Below are 20,617 nucleotides of genomic sequence, written 5' to 3'. Positions count from 1 at the left end.
GTTGCAAATAGTAGGTTAGTCATTGGCCATATGCCTACAGCCTTCTCGATCCTCACCAGAACTATATCGAAATCAGGGATGGGCAACTCAGACCAGGGATAGGCCGGGGCCATTTTCACAAAATAACAGTCAGGGTCTCAACTTACTGTTGAGAGTTAGAATAATAGAATACAAGGTGCAATTTCTAAATGTGGTTGTGCATTGCAATCACTCAATTAGCCCATTTCAGCAAAAAATTATTACGATTGGAAAATTAGTCTAGTGGCCAGCTATCTAAACTTGTTAGCATGATTGAATTACCGACTGGGTGGGGCCCATTAACAATCAGTTATATTAGAAATGGTTAAATCTTCTCTCCGCCCCATGGCAAAATGTATTGAATTGCAGCAAACTTGCTTTAAAACTGCAAAATGTTCTCTATGCCCCATGGGAAAATGTGCAGAATTGTAGGAAATTAACTTTAAAACATAAATTGTTTCTCTTAGCTGTCATGAGGGGGGCTGCTAAAATGTTTTGCTGTCAAGGTTGGAGGTGTATGGATGTGGGTAGGCAGACACACAGCCACTGTGGCCCCTCATGACGAGTTCAGTTTTTTTTGTGTCCCCCACCCCATCAAAGTTGCCCATCCCTGATCTAAATCAATCTAGCCTACTTAAAAACAATAGAACCTTTTAAGATTATAAATAACCAATCGAATGAACCAGTCCTCTGAGTTTTGAATGCCGAAAGTGCGCATGCGCTGAGATGCTTCTAACGCGAGTTCTCCAACTCAGTTGCTGCAGTACTGTAGCAGTGTGGAGAGGGTAGCCGGAAGGGACTAGGCTATATTGGGTCGGAAATAACACTCGATAATTTTTTTAATATAAAACAGGCAATCCATCGTTAATTGACCGTTTGGGCATTATAACATTCTTAACCATCTACGGTCATCATTTTGAACAACCCAAAGCCAACCATGTCGACCAAGGAGGAGACACCCGCCGCTGACGGAGACAAGCCGCAGACGTCCTCCTGGAAAGATTCTATCTACAACCCACGAACAGGAGAGTTTATTGGCCGAACCGCTAAAAGCTGGGGTAAGAAACAGGTTTGTGACGAGATCTGATCGGGTTTGCATATTAAAACAATTATATTTCCCATTGATGTGACAATTCATAGCCATACAAAGTCTCATTGACCGGCTTTAATCGTTGATCAATGTGAATGCAGCCTTGGATGCAAATGTGTTTATTAATTTTGATCATTCAATAAATAGCCTATGTTTTTTTTAAAGTAGACCTACATAACGGAGACGTTTGTTCGTCGTGATTTTCGCCGCAATAATGGCAACAGCCAATCAAAGTTGATCTAATGGGATCGGAATGTTTTTTTTCCCTTCTGTAGGCACCTTCCCCGTTATAACCAAATATTCCTTACGGTCACTGATCTACTGAATTTATTTTACATATCAACTGCAATGGCTATAGCCTCGAATACATGGTTTCCTTATGTCCCCGGACTTAAAATATTGGAATAAAAATGTTAAACTGTGTCCATTCATTTTTTTTTTCTCTCAATGTTTCCACACATGGCTCGAAATAGGCTTTTTTGCCCAGTTATTTGCGAGTTATTAACTATTAGGTCACTAGTGTAGGGAGGATTACAATTTTAAAACGATTTGTCATTTTCAAAAATGACGGAGCCTAAAAGGCCGAATCTAGGCTGCTTTAACCAGGTCAGTAGGCTAATATGTATCGGAATAAATTGCAATGGAATTAACAAACTGGGATTACAGCATACTAGATATATCCAAATAATAATCGGCCTGTAGCCTTACCAACACTTTCGTCCCCCATTAAACTGTTCTTAGAATAACCTATAACGCACCTTGTATCCTCTTGAGAAGCAGTCTTGCACGAGGCTGGCAAGGGATATGGGGCATGCATACACTGTTTCATCCTGTCATATCACCCTTCTTATTTCATTCATAGTAGGTATAGGCAGATATTGTGTGGCTAAATTCTACAATAAACTATTGGAAAGTATTGTGACACACAGAACTGTGAAATGTAGTGGGTCTCCGGAATCTGGACGCTTCGTTGAGTTTCTGAAGGCATTAAATAATATAATTGTTCAAGGCACTGATCTCATCCAGGTTCATTTGAAACTATGTTTCCAAAAATGTCGACAGGTTATGGTTAGTGACACTTTGTTTCTGCAACACAGTAATAGAGCGAAGCTATTTCTCGGCCACTACTCGCGTGCAGTCAGTCATGCTATAATTTATTTATCGTTCATACGTTCCCCATTAAACTATCCTCCTAAAATTCTCAAGGTCAAATCAATTCTCTCATTGGCCACAGCAGGCACACAATTTGTAGCCTACTGTCAATGATAATTAGTGGGGGTTTTCTCTCTACGCTGGTCTTGAGTTGCAGGGAGCATAAATCCATTTTAGATTTGAGAGAAATACTGAGCACATAAATGCAGACATGCCGTAGCTCAGTTTTAAAGCAGAAGATTGTGTTTGCATGTGTTGGTGGGCATCTGTGTGTGATTGTAATTGTGCAAGTTAACTGTGGCATAATTGTGCTCCGTTGATTCCTTCTCAACACATGCCCTTGAATATGGTTTATACTCAAGTAGGCTACAAACATGGGAAAATGGTAGGCTTACTGATGCTGTGGGGAAGGTAGAGCTAGGCAACTCCTGCAGCAAAGCACCCCCACAACATGATGCTGCCACCGCCGTGCTTCACGGTTGGGATGGTGTTCTTCGGCTTGCAAGCCTCCATGTTTTTCCTCCAAGCATAACGATGGTCATTATGGCCAAACAGTTCTATTTTTGTTTCATCAGACCAGAGGACATTTCTCCAAAAAGTACAATCTTTGTCCCCATGTGCAGTTGCAAACCGTAGTATGGCAGTTTTGGAGCAGTATCTTCTTCCTTGCTGAGCGGCCTTTCAGGTTATGTCGATATAGGACTCGTTTTACTGTGGATATAGATACTTCAGCATCTTCACAATGTCCTTTGCTGTTGTTCTGGGATTGATTTGCACTTTTCACACAAGTACATTCATCTGTAGGAGACAGAACGCATCTCCTTCCTGAGCGGTATGATGGCTGTGTGGTCCCATGGTGTTTATACTTGCATATTATTGTTTGTACAGAGAAATGTGGTACCTTTAGGCATTTTGAAACTGCTCCCAAGGAGGTAAACACATTTTTTTGGCTGATTTCTTTTGATCTTCCCATGATGTCAAGCAAAGAGGCACTAAGTTTGAAGGTAGGCCTTGAAATCTGCAGGTACACCTCCAATTGACTCAAATGATGCCAATTAGCCTATCAGAAGCTTCTAAAGCCATGACATCATTTTCTGGAATTTTCCAAGCTGTTTAAAGGCACAGTCAATTTAGTGTATGTAAACGTCTGACCCACTGAAATTGTGATACAGTGAATTATAAGTGAAATACTCTGCCTGTAAACAATTGTTGGAAAAATTACTTGTGTCATGCACAAAGTAGATGTCTTAACTGACTTGCCAGAACTATAGTTTGTGAACAACAAATTTGTACTATAGTTTGTGAACAACAAATTTGTGGAGTGGTTGAAAAATGAGTTTTAATGACTCCAACCTAAGTGTATGTAAACTTCTGACTTCAACTGTAAGTATCAAAAGTAAATGTAATTGCTAAAATATACTAAGTACAAGTATAAATAATTTCACATTCATTATACTAAGCAAACCAGACGGCACCATTTCTTTTTTTACATTTACTGATAGCCAGGGGCACACTCCAACACTCAGATATAATTTACAAACAAAGCATTTGTGTTTAGTGAGTTTGCCATATAAGAGGCAGTAGAAATGACCAGAGATCTTGATGTGTGTGAATTGGACCATTTTCCTGTCCTATCACTGACAAGCATTTGAAATGTAATGAGTACTTTTGGGTGTCAGGGAAAATGTATGGGGTAAAAAAGTACATTATTTTCTTTAGAAATGTAGTGAAGTAAATGTTGTCAAAAATAAATTGTAAAGTACAGATACCCAAAAAAACTACATAAGTAGTACTTTTTTATTTTTACTGAAGTACTTTACACCACTGATGGGGAGAGGGATTGTTATTGAAGAGAGAAAAGGATTGGACTCGAGTTAAAGGAATACTTTGGTATTTTGTCATTGCCTTTTTATCTACTTCCCCAGAGTCAGATAAACTTGTGGATACCATTTGTATGTATTTGTGTCCAGTTTTAAGTAAGTTAGAGGTAGTTTTGCGAGCCAACGCTAACTAGCATTAGCGCAGTGACTGGAAGTGTATGGGTATCTGCTAGCATGGAAGTAGATAGCCATGAAGGAAGTTAGAGGTAATTTTACGAGCTAATGCTAGCAGATACCCATAGACTTCCAGTCATTGCGCTAATGCTAGTTATTTTGGGATCATTGCCAAAATCCCAAAGTATCCCTTTAATATCCAGGTTTTGGCCGTCTTGCTCTCTCTCATTCCTCTCAATCTGCACAACTCTCTGGTTTATGTCCCTGTGGATTAGGGCCTACACTCAATCCAGACCTCGGAAGATCCACGTTATAGTGCGATTGAAATGTAAAGGTAATTTCCGATTGAGCCGACATATGCAGCGTCAAAGATTGTCTATGCACTGAGAAGATACAGGACTCTCCATTCTAACAATGGGAATAAATTAAGATTAAGATCACTTTGTCAATTGTACACAAGGTCCAACCAAATTTTGACTTCTGCTTTAAACCAACCCCTCTGAAAGAAATGTCAGAAAAGGTGGAAGGCAGGTGGGAGGAGCCTGGAGCAGGCGGAAACATTTCAGCCAATGAGATTGCAGATATGCATGTTAACAGGCACAAGTCTAATATAAAATAATTTGGCTCAAAGTGTGTCCACTTAATATCAGTGCGCAACAACATGCGCAACAATCTAAGCATTACGAAACTTCTATTCGCCCAAATAGGTTTTACGTAGCAAATTAGCCATTGAATTTTATGTTGACCGCCATACAACATATCCATACAACAAACCTCGCTTTATTTTTGCGGGGACACGATTTTGGGGCGGAGTCAGCCCTCTTCCTCTCTGACAGCCTTTACCATGAATGTTGTCTCTGCGAACATGGGAACATTGCGTTTAAAACGTGCATAGCGGACAACACGCAATGGGATTAAATCTAGCCCTATAGGCCAGCCTTGGGTAGGTAAATTGGCTGCTATTGTAGCTTATTTTCTCCAGCTATCCATCATGTTTATCACTGACAAACACACACACGCATGCACACACTACACAACAAAAGTATTTATTTAAATTCTTGTTTTCTGTGTATTTCAGTATTTGGCCAAATATTTGAAACTATTTTCAAAATACTTATTTCCAAATGTATTATTTCAAATAATAGGACCAGACAGACATGCGTTCAATGCATTGAGTCAATATTTGTTCTTGAAAAATACATTCAAATACATGCCAATACTTTTCAAGTGTATTTCCAAGTGCATTCAAATATTCTACTACTTGTAATTTCAAAGACAAAATATCCAAATAGTTACTTCAAAATGTCTTGAAAGTAATTTAAATACCCTAAATCGTATTTGAACACAGGTCTGAGACACACACCTTAAACACACACAATTGGTCAACACAAACATATGTCTGGATACCTCAAAGGGCCATACTGTGACATCGACAAATGCCATGTGCATAAATGAGTGCACCGGCAAAGGGGTACCTCAGAAAATAATAATTGAGAGATTTCAGTACGAACTGAGTATGTCTCAAAGTAAAAAATATATACAGTATATAATAATCTCGTGGCAGTGCTAGAGGGGAGGGGACAGAGGCAATGGTAGATGAAGAGTTGACGCAGCAAACAGATCGGGTTGTTGTGTGACTGTCACCCAAACGGCACCCTTTTCACTATATATAGGCCATGATCAAAAGTAGTGCACTACATAGGGAATAGGGTGCCATTTGGAACAGAGGTTAGTGGGAATAAAAATGATGTTTTTCCTCTCAATAGGAGCAGCCATGTGGCAGTGATGCCGCTCTTACACGTAGCCAACAATGAATAAGTTCTGGGGCTTTATCAATGAAACACGCTGTTCCTTTTACGCGTTGGTGAGTTAAGAAAGGCGTAAAATGCCCCTTGTAGGTCTTCGCCTCGTGCGTCCCTATAAACAAATATGACGGCATTGTCTTAGCATGCCTTTAGAGACCAGGTTGTTTCCAGGTGGTAGATTGGTCAGGTTTAGGTGCTCACTTGGAGGAAGATCGATAGGTTGCGCCTCAAATGACACCCTATTCCCTATACAGTTTATTAGGTACACCACCACTTTCATGAGAATGGTTAGCTCCTACCGACAGTGAGTCACGTGGCCGTGGCTTGCTATGTAAAGCAAGCAGACGGGCATCGAGGCATTCAGCTACTGTTCGATTGAACTTTAGAAAATGAGTGACTTAAGCGATTTTGAGCGTGATATGATCGTCGGTACCAGGCATCAAAACTATGAGTTTGACACCCCTGATTTAAAAAAACAACCATATCTTCTGTCCCAGTGATCATTGGAGTCTTAGAGGGAGATGCGCTTTCCATGTCTATTTTAAGGTTTTGCAAGGGAGCTAGAGGAGACATGGGGACATCTCAATAGTCTAAAGTTACTTTCTTGCCTTGTCTCCTCTCCTATATCTACGCCCGTGGAGGCTGGTGACTTTAACATTTTTGGAGGATGGGAGACCCACGGTATAGGCGCAAACCACATAAAGACGACAAAGTGCTTTAAAAAAATCGTCAAACAAATTATTTTAACCAAAAACATTTAGTAAAAATATTATGGGGATTGGGAATGAGAGGGCTACTTACAGTGTTGGGAAGGGATCACAGCAGTGATTTGAATTAGGGTATGAGGTATGACTTGAGGTATTCAGAGGCTTGACTTCATTGCAGGACAAGTGTTGAGGTGTTCAGTTTTATATCACACATTTTAGATGTGTACATCTTTTGGACATCAGAGCAATCTTGAGGGAATTCTATTTGAGTCAGAAAAGGATATTCATATGAAAGGTTAGCTATACAAAACATTGCAGAGAGCCTATCCAACTGACAATTCCTTAGAAAAAAATAGAAACTATTGGAACCAATACTTAAAAAGAACTGATATTGGCATAAGATGGAGGAAATATTGGATTATAACTAACAAAATTACAGTTAACGGAATTTACATGTACGCTTAATCCCTTATAAACTAATGAATAGAATGTATTATACAAGAGACAAAATTCCCAAATTCTACAGCACAGCAGCAGAGTCATGTCTTAAGTGTAAAACAATGATGACTCAATAATCCATGCCTTCTGGAAATGTTATAAAGTCCAAAAGTTATGGTTAATCAAATTATATTTGAGATTCTTCAAAATAGCCACCCTTTGCCTTGACAGCTTTGCACACTCTTGGCATTCTCTCAACCAGCTTCACCTGGAATGCTTTTCCAACAGTCTTGAACGAGTTCCCACATATGCTGAGCACTTGTTGGGAATAACACATGCGGAGCTCATCCATTCACCTACTGCGTCTCACAAAACAAAAACACGGCAGTTGGAACCTAAAATATCAAATTTGGACTCATCATACCAAAGGACAGGTTTCCACCGGTCTAATGTCCATTGCTCGTGTTTTTTGGCCCAAGCAAGTCTCTTCTTCTTATTGGTGTCCTTTAGTAGTGGTTTATTTTCTGCAATTCAACCATGAAGGCCTGATTCACGCAATCTCCTCTGAACAGTTGATGTTGAGATGTGTCTGTTACTTGAACTCTGTGAAGCATTTGTTTGGGCTGCAATTTCTGAGGCTGGTAACTCTAATGAAATGTATCCTCTACAGCAGGTGTAAATCTGGTTCTTCCTTTCCTGTGGAGGTCTGCATGAGAGCCAGTTTCATCATAGTGCTTCATGATTTTTGCGACTGCATTTTAATAAACTTTCAAAGTTCTTAAGGTTCCGTGTTGACTGACCTTCGTGCCTTAAAGTAATGATGGACTGTCATTTCTCTTTGCTTATTTGAGCTGTTCTTACCATAATATGGACTTGGTCTGTTACCAAATATGTCTATCTTCTGTATACCACCCCTACCTTGTCACAACACAACTAATTGGCTCAAACGCATTAAGAAGGAAAGAAATTCCACAAACTTGATTGAAATACATTCCAGGTGACTACCTCATGAAGCTGGTTGAGGGAATGCCAAGAGTGTGCAAAGCTGTCATCAAGGCAAAGGGTGGCTACTTTGAAGAATATAAAACATAATTTGTTTAACACTTTTTTGGTTACTACATGATTCCATAGGTGTTATTTCATAGTTTTGATGTCTTCACTATTATTCTACAATGTAGAAACTTTTGACTGGTACTGTAGGTCTGGGCAGGTGTGATGTAGTTGATGTTTGTGTGATGTTGTTTGTATGTTTTGTATTGTTTAAATAAACAAATGATTGTGTATGTGATTGACTCTGCATACAGTAATGAGAGAACATTGACGGGGCTAGTCACCGTGCTTGGAGAGGAAACATTCAATGTACCAGTGGACGAGGGCACATGAGACATGGTTTCAGTTCATGACAGAAGAGTTGACACTGGTAGTGGAGTGGTGGAGTCCCTCTTAATCAGGGATCAGGGGGGTACTTAACTGTAAATACAAATCGCAGATACATTCCATTACGGCAACGCCATCATAGGTTTGAGCAACAAGTTTCTCCATGAAGTTAGACTCCGACCTCTCCGACTTAACCAAGTCGAACACAGACTGCGCATCTCGTCCACTTTACATATCAAAGTAGCCCAAGAAACACCCTGATCATCGCTTACGTGCCGTTTTGTCGAAGGTACTACGCTGCGTACATTTTGTTTAAGCCCATTAGGCTACTCATTTGTTGTCATTAAATGTCCTTAATAATAAAAGGAAAATACTTTGGGTGTTCGCACAATAGTGTAGGCTATCCTACACAATTGCGCACAGTAGCTTCGACACAGTTTCCAATCCGACGCACAGAAACATGAAAACATTACTGATTACCTTGATGCTTCCTCTGTTAAATCTATTAGACCCTGCTGTAAATCAAGCAGACAATGGCAGATAATCAATTTAAATGTAGGGGTATTGTATTGGATCTAACGTTGATCACAACTGTCTTCACTGGTGCAACGAATGAGAAATCCAAATATTCTGGACATTCTTCCGAACATCGTTTTCCCGCACTGGCTGTTTTTGCAAGGTGTGCTATAGGCCTATCACAACAGCTGTTTGTCAGAAAAATATTTCCTGGGTCAGCTGATGATGGTTGACAACATCACTAGGCCTAACTACACTGCTGGATACCAATGCGCACGGAAGAAGTAGGTCTATTAGCCTACGCGTATCCCATTGCAGAACCATGCATGTTTGGGGACTCTTTCGGCTAGAACCATTCAATTCTGCACTTGCATACATTTTGGATTTGTGTCCCATGAAAACAGTTTTTCACGGCGTAGCCTAAATGATCAATATGAACATTTGATAAAGCGGTGCTGCGGTTGGTAACGCACCATCACACACAGTGCCTTCAGAAAGTATTCATACCTCTTGACCTTTTCGACATCTTGTGTTACAGCTTGAATTTAAAAATGGATTACATTGAGATGTGTCATAGTACTGGTTTACACACCATACAGATCATGTCAAAGTGGAATTATGTTTTTAGAAATGTTTACAGATTGATAAAAAATGGAAAAAATGAAATGTCTTGAGTCAATAAGTATTCAAACCTTTTGCTATTTGCAAGCCTAAATAAGTCCAGGAGTAAACATTTGCTTAATAAGTTGCATGGACTCACTCTGTCTGCAATAATAGTGTTTAACGTGATTTTTGCACCCCATGCAGAATCTTATCTGTAAGGTCCCTCAGTCAAGCAGTGAATTTCAAACACAGATTCAACCACTTAGACCAGGGAGGTTTTCCAATGCCTCACTAACAAGGGCACCTATTGGTAGATGCCTAGATGGGTAAAACAAAAATGAAGCATACATTGAATATCCCTTTGAGCATGGTGAAGTTATTAATTACACTTTGGGTGGTGTATCAATACACCCAGTCACAACAAAGATACAGGCATCCTTCCTAACTCAGTTGCCGGATTTGAAGGAAACCGCTCAGGGATTTCACCATGAGGCCAATGGTGACTTTAAAACAATTAGAGTTTAATGGCTGTGATAGAAGAGAACTGAGGATGGCTCAACAACATTGTAGTTACTCCAGAATACTAACCTAAATGAAAGAGTGAAAAGAAGGAAACCTGCACAGAATACAAATATTCCAAAACATGTATCCTGTTTGCAATAAGGCACAAAAAACCCTGCAAAAAAAAACGTGGCAAAGAACTAAATGTCCTGAATACAAAGCGTTATTTTTGGAGCAAACACATCGCTGAGTACCATTATATATGCCAGCACGCATCTTTCTCATGTCAGTTAGTCATGTGAGAGGTTCGACGCGGTCTAAAAAAACTCAACTGCCTGTCTTTAAAGAGAAGGGCGGGCGGCACATTGATCCTGCTGCTCTGATTGGATAGAGTGAAGCTGTATTTCTCCATCCACTTGCTTCATCATTTCCTTGCATGTTTTCGGAATGATCATTTAGATTGCTGCTGCCTGCTACTATGATAAATCACATGGCAAGGGCGTTTGCTATCAAGCTGTCAATGTGGATCATATCTAACAAGCGGAGCAAGGGTATGGAAAAAGATGAAACGCTGATGCGCATTCTGACTGAGTGACAGCAAACGTGACTGCCTGCTGCAAATTGAGGACACACAGAGACACTCACACACCCCTCTGCACGTTGCTCCTAATCTGCAGCTTTTTTTGCAGTGAGAAGGTGCAGGGAAGTATTTTGCACACACCTATTTAAGCATATTAAAACACTTCCGTTTTCTTAGATCACGAGTATCATCCGATCCGACTATCAACTGTCAATGTACATATACGAGTATGGCCATGTCGGCACACTCCTAGTATTTTCGTTAGTCGTTATGATTCTTATTTTATCACACATGCACAGCATACAGATATGAGCCTAGTTTAACCAGAAAATCTGTCAGACAGAGCAAGAGCTGCTGCTATACCTTGCCGTTGGCGTGAAACGTGATTTTATAAACCTAACCATTTCGCAACAAATCTAAATTAAATCACGTGTTAACTTTTTTGATATCCTCAATTAAAAATAGCTATTTTTATTTCTCAACTGGTAATTGAAGTGCACTTCCCATTTACCATTTAAAGTGCATATAACGGTGGGCAGACTTGAGCACATCACTTTTTTGTACGTAGTTTATGGCTACTGAATGTATTGTAATGAAACAGCAGGGAGCAGGTCTCGAACCCTCGACCTTCTAGCCCGAGGTCCGGCGCCCTATCGCCAGCGGCAGAGTTGATTTCCGCGCCTATAAACCAAGGGTCGTTACAGTATGAATTTGGGATCTATCGTGTCACAACTGTCCCAGAGTCTGTTTGGAATAGACTATCTTTCTTGCACCTAATGGCAATAGAATAGAATAGGACCATGTTTCTACCATGGGGAAAAGTATATTGATATAGACCAGGGGTGTCAAACTCATTCCACGGAGGGCCGAGTGTGTATGGGTTTATGGTTTTTACTTTCAATTAAGACCTAGACAACCAGGTGAGGGGAGTTCCTTACTAATTGGTGACCTTAATTCATTAATCAAGTACAAGGGTGGAGCGAACACCCACAGACATTCGGCCCTCCGTGGAATCAGTTTGACACGTGATATAGACATTTTTGATATCAATTGCTTGTTGGCTGAGAAACTACACGTGGACAGTTATTCAAATGCGCCAATTTTCAAAAATAATCCACAATATAGAGGAATAGCTGATAGGCAGTGGAGAGGCCAAGTGCATCATTGCTCACGAAAGAACAGTGAAGACACACAGCTCAAAAAGCTACCCTATTGATCTTGTTTAGGGACAATACAATTATTCTACGTAGACTAGCCTTAAACACCACGATCCAATGAGTAATTGTATTATTGTTTTCAGTTCAGTACAGTTCTACTCTAGGCTGTAAACTGCAGTGAAAACGTATATTTGAATAATGGGGCAAAAACCCTGTTATTTGAACGTTTTAATTCCATTTGGATCAGTTGTGGGTCTACTCTCAAAATATTAAAGAAAGGCACAGTAGCATGAGAGTCTGGCTGTATTTTTACTTCTGATGCTGATGGCACTGTCTGTTGCCCATCATCATTCTCCGAGGTCATCCTGTGCTCCTAAATATTTGTCATTTAACTTTTTTTTAAATGTATTTATTGTGTGGCATAAACACAACTAGTCACAATGTTTTAATCTGATTGGGCTACTTCAAACGTCTCCTGTAGGCTACCTGTGCACGTTCATCCACTCCGATATAATTCCAGCATCCAAACTGCGCAACGGCCGTTCGATTAATGGAAATAGACGTCTGTTACAAAACAGCAAAAAAGTTTCATGACATTCGGAGATTGTCAAACCAAGCCTTCGATGATAAGTATGGAGGGATGTATTTTCTCTTTGTCGAGATTTACATACTTGATTGTTGTGATGAAAACGCAAACCGTGATGATAAACGCTCAAATCGGCAACCGGTATGCGTTGCTTATTGGTTGAGTGTTGTGCATTGGCACAGGAACCTGTTCTTGGAAATTCGTTGCATATATTTAATTGAATTATAAATATAGAATAAAAATCTGAAAATCTGATTTCCCCCTAGCTGATTGTCTGCAGCCGGCTCTGATCGCAGTGTATTGGGACAGGCGGGGGAGATTGAGTTTGTGACTCTGTCTTGGACTGGATTAGGTTTTAAGGTTAAAGGGGAAGGGCTGGTTTGAGTCACGGGCCTGGTATGAACATGGAAATAAATGACCTATGATGCATGAACCGGGCTGGTGTGTGAGAGACTTGGTGTGTGAGTAATTGCATATTTGTGTTCCTCTATGTGCGTGTGTATGTTGACATGGATGCATGGAAAAAGTAAGGACAGCACCAAGGCCTGTGGTGAGACCATTCACTCATGCGTGTCACTTTACAGAAGTTAAAACACTTTCCCAAAGAGCTGTCTGATTTGCCCACCACGTGTTCTTGGCATTCCTTGGGCTCTGTAATGTACACCTCCACACCCCTGGTCCCCACCTCCTCTGGGACACATTCACACAACTTACTCCTAGTCCACACACACACCTGATCCTCACTCCTCCTGACACACACACACACCCCAACCCTAGTCTTCACTTTCCCTGGGACACCCACCATACCCCTAGTCCCCAGCCCCTCTGACCCTCTCCTTTGGGTATTAATAACCCCCATGACCCACCACTGAAGAGGGTCGCAGCCACACAAAGGTATGTGGTTCTCTTAATGATCGGCTATGAAAAGCCAACTGACATTTATTCCTGATTACTATTTGACCATGCTTGTCACTTATGAACATTTTGAATATCTTGGCCATGTTCTGTTATAATCTCCACCCGGCACAGCCAGAAGAGGACTGGCCACCCCTCATAGCCTGGTTCCTCTCTAGGTTTCTTCCTAGGTTTTGGCCTTTCTAGGTAGTTTTTCCTAGCCACCGTGCTTCTACACCTGCATTGCTTGCTGTTTGGGGTTTTAGGCTGGGTTTCTGTACAGCACTTCGAGATATTAGCTGATGTACGAAGGGCTATATAAAATAAACTTGATTTGATTTGATTTGGTTGCCATGGTTCAGTTACATGCGACCAAGTAAAAAACATGACCCATTGGGTCCAGACCCTTCCACTCATCTTTTCTAAAGCTCACGGCCTGGACAAAGATTCATTAAAGACATCAAAAATGCACTCATTTAAACTTTTGACATGTATGAAATGTCAGACAAATTACAGATAGCCCATCTGATATCTCTGTGGTCCATCAATGTAAAAGGCTCTGTTTTTGACAAAAAATACAAAAAGGCTGTCTGAAGTTGTAATGGTTCTCTAGCTCTTCCTCCTCCTCGGACAAGGAGAGGCGAGACGGATCAGATGACCAATATGCAGCGTGGTAGTTTGACATTATATTTATTAAACAAGACAAAAAACGAACTATACTTGATACTAAACAAAATAACAAAACGAATGTAGACTGACCTGAACGTAAGAACTTACATGTAACGAAGAACGCACGAACAGGAAAAACAGACTACACAAAAGAACGAACGTACAAACAAACCGAGACAGTCCCGTGTGGCGCGACAAACACAGACACAGGAGACAACCACCCACCACAATCAATGTGAAAACACCTACCTTAATATGGCTCTCAATCAGAGGAAATGAAAACCACCTGCCTCTAATTGAGAACCATATCAGGTCACCCTTTACCAACATAGAAACACATAACATAGACTGCCCACCCAAACTCACGCCCTGACCGACTAACACATACAAAATAACAGAAAACCGGTCAGGAACGTGACAGAAGTAATGTGGCCTAAGGATGGCAGTAGAATTGAATATTTTCCCTGTATTTTACAATTGTTCTATCCCGAGAATAAATCACTTTTCTCCCAGGTAACCCGTTATTTCCTGCCAAAACCGGTGTCATTCAAAAGCATTATAAAGCATAGAAATATGTCTAGATTTGATTAGAGCTTTGAACAGCATGAATATTCAAACATGATGCTACCTGAGCCTGATGAGCCATGTATTAAATGCATTTTATGAGCCCTACATTAATGACATTTAATGAGTCCAAGCCCCAAAAAGCCCAAATGATTGTGCCATTATCCAATATATATGATATAGGCAACTGCACATTCCGCACAACAGAAAAACATAAAAGCCCATAGAGGTATCTAGCTATATGCTCTCTTGGGTAAATAAATGGAACTAGCTCCAGTAGGTTAATCGTATTGAGTGTGAACTGTATTAGTGTATTGTATTATATGGACTGGAATTAGGCACATCTATCAAACCATTATAAACCAGAAGAGAACATGTGATTCTGGTGCAGCACATGCGGCCTACAAGTATAGGCTAGCAATTTTAATTTGAAAGTATAATAAGGCCTATTGGTATAATTAGTAGGCTGATGCATACTGTATATACAGTACCTTTAATAATATTTCCCCTAATGTTATTAACCTAGCTCCTCTTTCTCTCTCTATTGTTGTTTTATTACTTTCTTGCTTTCAACAGGTAAATGAAATAAGTTCCATTGTCCCTATCTTCATCCTAATGACATCCTTGAATAATGTAGGACTAGAATTAGATACAGAAGGCTTTCACTTCTCTTCATAAAGATTGAATGGTTATGGGCCTGAATAAAGAACTGCTATAGCCTTCCTCCGTCGCACGTTTGCTTTCGTTTTAATCTAGCTGTGAGTTCTATTGGCTGCTGTATTCAACATTCAGCGGAAAATAGCTTGCAACCCTCTTCAAATAGTCTATTGGTATAAGAAATGTAAAAAAAATAAAAAAATAAAAAAAGATGTCCGTCAAGCTATTCTAGTCTAGTTTTTCTGCATGGGACTCCAAGAGCTAAGGAGCGTTTTTTAAGGAGAGGCCAGCGGAGCACAGGTGCTTGCGTATTGCACAAGAGACAGAGGCTATAAGTTAGAAGCTTATTATGCATAACCCATATTAATTAGCTAAATATAAGCCTAATATTGAATTAATTACCTGAAAGAAGTAGGCTAGGACATCTAGATATTGGGCTATTTATCAATCTAGAACAGGATTATCTATTTTGGATGCAATATTAATGGAGTTGATGGAGAGAGAGAAAACACTGTGAGAGAGTGCTCCGCACGTGCACTGATTTAAAGCAACGAAAAAGCCAGATGTAGTGGGTAAATTAAACGCGCGTTCTGTCTTTATATTACTGTAGCATAGGCTATGGATAATTATCCAATTCCAAACCATCACCTCCCTTGAGGAGTGGTAAAACAAAAAGCTGTTTTCCAAGATGTAGGAATCTTTCCTACAACAAATGTTTGATTAAAAATATGCGTCACTACACCAGCAATAAAAAGTTGCACCAGCAATTTACACTTGAGTAAATATGGATCCAGATTGTCAGCACCTAATGATTTCTTAGAATCTATAGCAGATAGTGCAGATAAGACCTCATCTTCTGTGACTTTTTGAAAATTAAAAACCGGCTTACTGTTTTCCACATCAGCTGAAGGCCGAGGGACTGAAACAATAGACCGGTCAGGATCATGTTGGCCATTTTTTCTTTCAAAAAGAAAACCAGCAGAAATAAAATGCTTATTAAAAACATCACAAATTTCAGTTCGGTCACTGATGATCCCAGATTCCGATGTAATTTGCTTCGGCAGGGAAGTCAAGGAGTTTCCTCGTTTAATTAAGTGAGTTGACAGTTTTCCAGAATTTAACGGGATCACCTGTCATAGCATCAAGAAAATACCTAGATTTTGCCTTTTTTATTCCTCCGGTCCATTTATTTCTCAATTGCCTAAAAAGCAGACAATCAGCTGTTTCACCAGTTTTCCTCACCAAGGCCCATGCTTGATTCTTTTGCAGAAAAAGGATTTTCAAATCACAGGAGATTTTTTACCCTAAGTCGCTTTAACGGGGGCGTGTTTATCAGCCATGAAGGTAAAAATTGACGAAAAGAAAGAGAACTCTAAAACTGGGTCCACGATGCAGTTTACGGATAAAAGCTCTGAATAATAAAGGTCATGGATAAAGGCTTGCTCTGAGAAGTGTTTATAGTTTCTCTTCAGAATTATACGGGGGTCAGGGTTTTTTAGCCTAGTATCTCTGATACATGCAATAGGTGGGCTGTCTGACAGATGGGCTGTCTGTCTCTACCGTGAGCGATGATTCAGCATGCAGAGGCCGTAGAAAAGCCTGATTTAGACATAACATTTCATTTAACATTTGGATTTCACGCAGTGCTGTTCCTAAATATAATTTTTCGTTTCTCGCACTTATTTATCCCGGGAAAAGGGTGTGGTTTTGGGCGGTAAATCTCAGTAATCGGGTTCCCGCCATTCAACCGTAGAAGGCAGTGATTAATGAATGAGTGCAGTAGTGCTCCCAAAGTCATATGGTGTTAATGGGGAGTCGGGACAAAGGAGACTGTGTAAGAGAGTTGGGAGGTGAGGAGAGGCTGTCAGGGTGAGGGGAGCAGGATTATGTGTGAGAGAGTATGGGGGTGAGGAGGAGAGACTGAGAGCGGATGAAGTTGATTGAGAGTGGTGCAGTTTGCTGCAAGGTGAATAAGTGTGAGTGTAGTGGAGAGGAGTGGGAAAACTTTGAGACAGGGACCGAGGGAATAGGTGGAGAGCATACTTTGAGGTCATGGTATTAGATGAAGGGAGGTTTTGTTTTACCTTTGTTTAATCCAGGGAGTCCTTTCTCCCAAAGTGTGCACTTGTTCACTTCCCTTAAAAATAACGGATCTGGTATAAGAAATGTGTTGGAAACTCTGTCTATCCTATGATTACACCAATCCAATGTGTGCACAATACAGTCTTAGGGCGAAAGGACACATTATTCAGACACAGGGAATGAACTGTGCAGTATGCGGGTAGGATTCGATAAGGCTAGTGGGAGTACTGACCAGAAGGAGTGGAGGAGACAGAAGTGCTGCCATTGCAGTGGTCAATTAATGTGGATGGCAGTGAGTGTGCGGGTCAGAGTTGTGGACAGAACTGTTGGAATTCGAGTAGCTAAAAGGGATACCTTGCAATCGCAGTGCGCAGGAGCTTCTTGTCTTTAAAGGACCGTGAGTAGGGCATGGGTGTTTTTCCCGATCGCATGGCCTGACTGGGAAAAAATCGAATCAAGTTGATTTTAAGTGTAGTCTCAACACTTTACAAAATGAGGCAATTGCAAACACAGCTGGTAACAAAACAATCCTGGCCCTAACCATGAGAGCAACATACTCCCATGAGGAAAGCTAGAAAGTGGGTACGGTTAGGTTTAGGCATACTAGTGATTTGGTTAGATAACGGTTCAGGTAAGAAGAGAATGGAGGCACCGCCATCAGAACCCCTAATGAATATGAACCTCCCTTCGCCCTCTGATCCTTGCCTCCTCCATCCATTCCACTGCAGACTGATGGTTGATTGATCCGAGCCCACGATCGATGCTTGAACAACTGCAGAGCCGACGCTAGTCAACAGCAGCCCAGAGAGCAGAGCTGCGTCCGAAAAGGGACCCTATTCCTTATATACACTGCTCAAAAAAATAAAGGGAACACTAAATAACACATCCTAGATCTGAATGAAATATTCTTATTAAATACTTTTTTCTTTACATAGTTGAATGTGCTGACAACAAAATCACACAAAAATTATCAATGGAAATCAAATTTATCAACCCATGGAGGTCTGGATTTGGAGTCACACTCAAAATTAAAGTGGAAAACCACACTACAGGCTGATCCAACTTTGATGTAATGTCCTTAAAACAAGTCAAAATGAGGTTCAGTAGTGTGTGTGGCCTCCACGTGCCTGTATGACCTCCCTACAACGCCTGGGCATGCTCCTGATGAGGTGGCGGATGGTCTCCTGAGGGATCTCCTCCCAGACCTGGACTAAAGCATCCGCCAACTCCTGGACAGTCTGTGGTGCAACGTGGCGTTGGTGGATGGAGCGAGACATGATGTCCCAGATGTGCTCAATTGGATTCAGGTCTGGGGAACGGGCGGGCCAGTCCATAGCATCAATGCCTTCCTCTTGCAGGAACTGCTGACACACTCCAGCCACATTAGGTCTAGCATTGTCTTGCATTAGGAGGAACCCAGGGCCAACCGCACCAGCATATGTCTCACAAGGGGTCTGAGGATCTCATCTCGGTACCTAATGGCAGTCAGGCTACCTCTGGCGAGCACATGGAGGGCTGTGCGGCCCCCCAAAGAAATGCCACCCCACACCATGACTGACCCACCGCCAAACCGGTCATGCTGGAGGATGTTGCAGGCAGCAGAACGTTCTCCACGGCGTCTCCAGACTCTGTCACGTCTGTCACATGTGCTCAGTGTGAACCTGCTTTCATCTGTGAAGAGCACAGGGCGCCAGTGGCGAATTTGCCAATTGGTGTTCTCTGGCAAATGCCAAACGTCCTGCACGGTGTTGGGCTGTAAGCACAACCCCCACCTGTGGACGTCGGGCCCTCATACCACCCTCATGGAGTCTGTTTCTGACCGTTTGAGCAGACACATGCACATTTGTGGCCTGCTGGAGGTCATTTTGCAGGGCTCTGGCATTGCTCCTCCTGCTCCTCCTTGCACAAAGGCGGAGGTAGCGGTCCTGCTGCTGGGTTGTTGCCCTCCTACGGCCTCCTCCACGTCTCCTGATGTACTGGCCTGTCTCCTGGTAGCGCCTCCATGCTCTGGACACTACGCTGACAGACACAGCAAACCTTCTTGCCACAGCTCGCATTGATGTGCCATCCTGGATGAGCTGCACTACCTGACCCACTTGTGTGGGTTGTAGACTCCGTCTCATGCTACCACTAGAGTGAAAGCACCGCCAGCATTCAAAAGTGACCAAAACATCACCCAGGAAGCATAGGAACTGAGAAGTGGTCTGTGGTCACCACCTGCAGAACCACTCCTTTATTGGGGGTGTCTTGCTAATTGCCTATAATTTCCACCTGTTGTCTATTCCATTTGCACAACAGCATGTGAAATTTATTGTCAATCAGTGTTGCTTCCTAAGTGGACAGTTTGATTTCACAGAAGTGTGATTGACTTGGAGTTACATTGTGTTGTTTAAGTGTTCCCTTTATTTTTTTGAGCAGTGTATATATATATACAGTGCATTCGTAAAGTATACAGACCCCTTGACATTTTCCACATTTTGTTAAGTCACAGCCTTATTCTAAACTGGATCAAATAAAATAAAATCCTCATCAATCTACACACAATACCCCATAATGACAAAGCGAAAACAGGTTTTTAGAAATGTTAGCAAAAAAATGACGGAAATACCTTATTTACATAAGTATTCAGACTCTTTGCTATGAGACTCGAAGAGATGTTTCTACAACTCGATTGGAGTACACCTGTGGTAAATTCAATTGATTGGACATGATTTAGAAAGGCACACACCTCTCTATATAAGGTTGACAGTGCATGTCAGAGCAAAAACCAAGGCATGAGGTCGAAGGAATTGTCCATAGAGCTCCAAGACAGGATTGTGTCGAGGCACAGATCTCGGGAAGGGTACCAAAAAATGTTTGCAGCAGTGAAGGTCCCCAAGAACACAGTAGCCGCCATCATTCTTAAATGGAAGATGTTTGGAACCACCAAGACTCTTCCTAGAGCTGGCCGCCCGGCCAAACTGAGCAATCAGGAGAGAAGGGCCTTGGTAGGGGAGGTGACCAAGAACTCAATGGTCATTCTGGCAGCTCCAGAGTTCATCTGTGGAGATGGGAAAACCTTCCAGAAGGACAACCATCTCTACATCATTGAACCATGGTAGAGTGGCCAGAAGGAAGCCACTCCTCAGTAAAAGGCACATGACAGCCTGCTTGGAGTTTGCCAAAAGGCACCAAAAGACTCTCAAACCATGAGAAACAAGATTTTCTGATCTGATGAAACCAAGATT

The 20,617-nt window shown here is 41.4% G+C and overlaps 1 protein-coding gene across 1 annotated transcript in view; it reads left to right on the top strand.

The window, feature by feature from the left end:
• The first annotated feature begins 774 nt into the window (after window positions 1-774).
• atp1b3b (ATPase Na+/K+ transporting subunit beta 3b) overlaps window positions 775-20,617 on the top strand; it is a 34,593-nt gene continuing 14,750 nt past the window's right edge. Inside the window, exon 1 of the mRNA XM_038962060.1 lies at window positions 775-1,076. Coding sequence (XP_038817988.1) covers window positions 956-1,076 — 121 coding nt within the window. The 5' untranslated portion in view covers window positions 775-955. The remainder of the gene's footprint in view (window positions 1,077-20,617) is intronic.

The sequence above is a fragment of the Salvelinus namaycush genome, chromosome 23 (genome assembly GCF_016432855.1).
Source record: "Salvelinus namaycush isolate Seneca chromosome 23, SaNama_1.0, whole genome shotgun sequence".
In the NCBI taxonomy this organism is placed as follows: Eukaryota; Metazoa; Chordata; class Actinopteri; order Salmoniformes; family Salmonidae; genus Salvelinus; species Salvelinus namaycush.
This window is presented reverse-complemented; position numbering and strand designations above follow the sequence as displayed.